We start from the raw sequence: 5,304 nt of genomic DNA, 5'->3' as shown, positions 1-5,304 counted from the left end.
TATATGTTTATACCTTTGTGACATGTTAATATTGGACACATGCAATATATAGTTTTCAGAACAAAATTATTTTTGAGATCTAAAAGTTAAAATATTTTTAAACTATATTGTGTGACACAACATGCTTTGTGAATGGTTGACAATTGATAAAATTGAATGGTGTTGTGAGATAAAGTTTGGGTAAGTTGTTATATTATTATTGATGTATATTATTGATTATGATGTTTGATGTTCCTCTTAACTTATCCTTGCATGTGTATGTTTGTTTGATGTCCCGCACAATGTTCTGATTTGTAGAAAAACTTTTTGACATTTTCAAGAAGAAAAATGATACAGTAACTACCAAAATCTTAAAATCATAAAGAAGGAAATAAAACAACTCATTAATTATGTTCTATTTGATGTAAAATTTTAATTTTACAGATATGAATATTTCGAATGTGTGAAAAGGACAAATATACGGGTATATTTAACAAAAAAATATCATAACTTAACAATATAAATGATTGTTTTGTGGAAATCTATCGCGAAATACAAAGGGATACGACACGTACACCTTAAACAGAATACAAAATAGAAACATTGTAGAGCAAAGAAAACGAATTGTCAAATAAAGCATGCAAGTGAAGCAACCGTATAATAATAATCATAACACTGCGACATCTACCTGGAATTAACTATGTGTTCCTTTTTCATCTGTTTTTCACACTTCCACAAAAACTCTTTCCTTCTCCCTATGATGTTTCCCTTAATTATATTCGTCATTCTGTAAACCAGAGAAGAACAGAAAAGGTTGATCAGATTGCAAAGAAAAATTAAAATTACTGTATCGGAGTGAGCCATTCAGATGAATTCTTCCGACTACGAAAACACTGATTCCACCATTGTCATAGACTCCAACCATACGCTGAAGGTGTGCTTCGATAAGTCTATTTATCCCGGTTCTGCCCTTTGGCTGGAAAATTCATTGGAGGAAACACTTCCTTCATTTGTCCTGCAATTCGCCATTATCCTCGCTCTCAACCGCTTCTTCTTCGTTCTTGCAGAACAATGCCATTTACCTCGTATTGTTGCCAATATTTTTGTAAGTGCTTTTCGACTTATGATGATGATGTTAATATATCATCACTTTGAATTCTCAATCTTAACAAGTCAAGATAACATATAACAAAACAAAGATATAATCAGATAAAGAGTAGAAACTTTTGTGGTTGTAAATTGCTTTGCAGTCATGATTATAGTTTAGGGTTTCGTTACAATCCTTAATATTTCAAGACATTACAAAATAATTGGTGTTGCAGCAATTGCAGTCACGACACGAATATTCTGAGATGAAAGGTTTTATCTTACTGTTGCGTATCACAATTTAAAACCATAATCACAATGGGTTTGTGTAATACAAAATGAGTCTTATAAAGAAAAGGTTATCAACCATTTATGGACTACCAGCATCCTTCACTGGTTACCTTATGCAGAGTTTAGTCATGAATCATGATCATATAATATTGAATTATATAATAACTTCACCAAAACCTTGTTTATATTTTGCTTTGATTTTGATTATTTGTTAGCAATTGACTTAAGCTTTTGTGATTATGTTCCAAGACTGGTTTTCTGTTAGGTACATCTGTCATGGGACGCTGGAAAGTTTTCATGGACCAGTTATTTCCTTTCAGCAACATGATACCATTGGAGACGGTGGGATCGTTGGCCCTTGTTTACTACGTGTTCCTGGTGGGCCTAGAGATAGACTTGAATCCAATAAAGACGTTGAACAGAAAGACCAAAGTTATAGCCATTGCAAGCACCATCTTCCCCATACCAATAGGAATTGGCTTGTACTACCTGCTTGTCACGGACATGGGGCGAAAACATTTGGACAGTGACAACGTTAGACCAAAGGGTGCAATATTATGGGGGCTCGCCCTTTCGTGCAGCAGTGAGTTCCCTGAGATTGCAAAGATCCTTTCAGATCTGAAGCTTCTTCTCACGGAGAACGGACAACTGGCTCTCACAGCTTCTCTCCTTAACGACTTGACTTCATGGACCCTTCTTGTCTTGGCCCTATCACAATTCTACCACGCTTCTGTGGTATCGTTTGTCATCACCGTGGTGGTTCTGTTCTTGTGTTTTGTGGCACTTAACCCCCTTTTCAAGTGGGCATTCAACAATGTGGGAATGGCGGATAAAGAGTTCTTGGAGTCACAGGTCATATTTGTGCTGAATGTGGTTTTGGTTGTTGGCTTGTTAACTGATGGACTGGGCGTGCTTTCGATAACGGGGGCTTTCTTTCTGGGTGTTGTGATACCTCAGGGGTCGCTTAACAATGCGGTGCAGGACAAGGTGCAGGATTTTGTGTCTGTTATGCTGATGCCTTTGTTCTTTGTGGTTGTTGGAGAGAGGATTAGAATCCAAGACTTGGCCTTGCAGACACATTGGACAACTGTGTTGGTGGTGGTTGTGTTGGCCATGGTGACCAAGATTGTCTGCACTATGGCTGCCACTTGGTTCTACCGGATGCCACACATGGAAGGATTATCCCTTGCAATGCTCATGAACACTAAAGGAATAATGCCATTGATCATTCTCTGCACCGGCAGGGACAGACATGTAAGTTACACCTTACAAACTTAACATCGTAACATGCCATATTTATAAATTAAAAACATGCAACATTGAAAGTATGCATATGTGTGTCTGTAGGAACTGGACAGCCAAACCTTTGGGGTGATGATGTTGGCGTGCTGGTTAATGACAATCCCAGTGGGACCTGTCTCATCAGCTCTGGCAAATGCACTGAAAAGCAGAATGGTTATGGGAAGCCTAAGAAGAACGCATGACACACAACCAGACTCACCCCTCAAACTCCTAGCCTGCATCCACACAAAGCGCGATGCAAACGTGATTATCGACCTCTTAAAAGCCTCATGTCCCTCTGTGAGAAACCCTATCCAACTTCTAGCAGTGGAACTGAACAAAACAACCAATCGCCCCGCCGCGGCGCTCATCATAAGGAACGCTCGGAACACATCCTTCACCTCGAGGTCCTTGAAGCTAGGCTCCGAAGACACCCTCGGAAGCTTCGACACTCTCAACCAGGCCATCTTCGCAGAGAAAATTAGTATCATGTCAGACTACAACACCATGCACCAGGACATCATCAACCTCGCACGACACAGAGGTGTGACGCTTATCTTATCCACATTCCACAAGCAACCAACCTACGATGGTTTGGGAGCAGGAGCTGCAACTGCAAGAGCTGTGAACATCATCAACCGCGACCATGCAAGCAAAGACGAGAAGAAAGTGGTGTTAGAGAGTCTGGCTAAGAATGCACCGTGTTGTTTGGCCATATTGGTGGACAGAGGGTTGAGTGGCAAGCGTTCGAAGGAGCTACGCGTGGCTATGTTCTACGTGGGTGGTGCTGATGACCGTGAAGCTCTTTCTTATGCATGGAGGATGACTAGGAGTTCTGAGGTGAATTTAACGGTGGTGAGGCTTGTTTGGGAGAACCCTAATGACGAGTTTGATGAAATGGATAAGGAGTTCATCAAAGGGTTTATGAAACAGATGGGGGATTCGACAAAGGTGAGGTATTTGGAGAAGGTGGTGCGGGATGAGAAGAAAACAGTGAAGCTTTTGAACAAGATAGGGAAAAAAGGGTTTGATTTGTTTGTTGTGGGAAGAGGGCATGGGAGGAAGATGTCATTGGCACAAACGGTGGATCCTGTGTTGGAGGAGGCTGTGTTAGGGCCTCTTGGGGATGCTTTGACGGATCTGAACTCTGCGGCTGAAACCTCGATTTTGATATTCCAAAGACAGGGTGAAGAAGTGGAAGGGAAGCATGTGAGGTCTGCATCATCTCCTGATGGAAATGTGTTTAGTTGCATGATGGAGCAGATGCTGATGTGCCCTTCAACCAAGTCTACTGTGATTTTACCTCAGTAGACCTACAAATTTTGTTGTTAATTAAAAACTCATTTTCTTTTGTAAAATGGAGACCTTTTGAACTATGCAATGCAATGCAATGAATGATTTCCAGCAAGAGAAATCCTGTGGTGCTGTGTGATTTTCCACGGATGCAACTCATCATATTTAAAGTGTGTTTGGATACAAATTTTAAGGGTTTTCCGAATTTTTCTTCCTAAAATATAGATTCTTTTTCAATAGAAAAATAGTTTTAAACCCCTATCATGTTTTATGGTATTAAAATTTATATATTTTATTAAATGAAATTTTGGAAAGAAGTAGAGAATGAAATAAAATAAATATTTTAAAATAATAGTAAAGATAGTATATGTATTGAGTAGATATATTTAAAATTATTATTTACTTATAAATATTGATATATTTTTATTAAGATATTTTTAATAAGAATGATTTAGTTGATGTTAACAGTAAATATTTGTTATTATTTAATAATATTAATTTTCTATTAGTAATTTTAAAAATAATTATTTGTCAACTCGATTATTCTTGTCGTTTCCTTTTCGTAATGTTCTTTTCATTTATTTATTTTAACTCACTTCGATCAATCTATTTTTTCCAATTTTTCGAAAAATATTGAGTTGTCGGCAGTCACAGGAACATAATTTCCACTAATTAATATATTTTATTTTTATTTTTATTATACTATATTACTGTTATTTTATTAACAATAATTATATTGATTTTTATTTAATATTATTACACATATTTGAATTTTAACGTTTTTTATATTGCCTATTATTTTTAAGTTACTTAAAGTAATAAGAAGAAAAATTAAATATTTAATAGATGAATTTATTTTTAAGTTTAACTTACTTTGTTACGTGTTTTTTTTGAGTTTATTGCTAGTTTTGGATTAATATTACAATTGAGAATTTTGTGGTTAGTTTCCTTGAGCGCGTTTTAGTGGAAACTGGAATTTTACGGAAAAAACAAATTATCTCCAGCACTTAATGATTTTTCAACTGCAACAAAGTTTTTAGGTAAAATCTTTGACAAATCCTTCTTCAATGAATACTCTGAATAATTGTTTCACTTTTTATCTGTTTTTGTTCTTTATTGCTCATCTTATTAGAGCTTCGCATATAACATCAACTCCACAAAACTAACAATCCAAATTTTTAGGAACTTACAACCTAACGGGCAATACAAACCTTAATTCTAGCCTAAACGTTATTTAGAACACTTAAGTGCATCACTTTCAACTTCTTGAGAGGAGCTAGTAATAATGGTCTTTGTCTCTGGGAGTGAGAGTAGGAATTTCTCATTCTATAATGATTTACAAAATCATAATCAAAATAATATAGACATGCTCTA

The 5,304-nt window shown here is 36.5% G+C and overlaps 1 protein-coding gene across 1 annotated transcript; it reads left to right on the top strand.

Moving 5' to 3' along the window:
- Nucleotides 1-847: 847 nt before the first annotated feature.
- LOC114190130 (cation/H(+) antiporter 15-like) lies at nucleotides 848-3,948 on the top strand. Its single transcript, XM_028078915.2, has 3 exons — nucleotides 848-1,084; nucleotides 1,606-2,610; nucleotides 2,704-3,948. The coding sequence occupies exons 1-3, from the start codon at nucleotides 848-850 to the stop codon at nucleotides 3,946-3,948; spliced, it is 2,487 nt and encodes an 828-aa protein (XP_027934716.2).
- The last annotated feature ends 1,356 nt before the right edge of the window (nucleotides 3,949-5,304 follow it).

The sequence above is a fragment of the Vigna unguiculata genome, chromosome 1 (genome assembly GCF_037176805.1).
Source record: "Vigna unguiculata cultivar grain cowpea cultivar isolate G323 ecotype 2 chromosome 1, ASM3717680v1, whole genome shotgun sequence".
NCBI lineage: Eukaryota > Viridiplantae > Streptophyta > Magnoliopsida > Fabales > Fabaceae > Vigna > Vigna unguiculata.
The sequence above is the reverse complement of the archived record's forward strand: the minus strand, read 5'-3'. Positions and strand labels throughout refer to the sequence as shown.

Coding starts and splice junctions, on each gene's coding strand:
- LOC114190130 (XM_028078915.2), top strand. CDS start 848: ATGAATTCTTCCGACTACGAAAACACTGATTCCACCATTGTCATAGAC. Junction 1,085..1,605: donor GTATTGTTGCCAATATTTTT/GTAAGTGCTTTT, acceptor TTATGTTCCAAG/ACTGGTTTTCTGTTAGGTAC. Junction 2,611..2,703: donor GCACCGGCAGGGACAGACAT/GTAAGTTACACC, acceptor GTGTGTCTGTAG/GAACTGGACAGCCAAACCTT.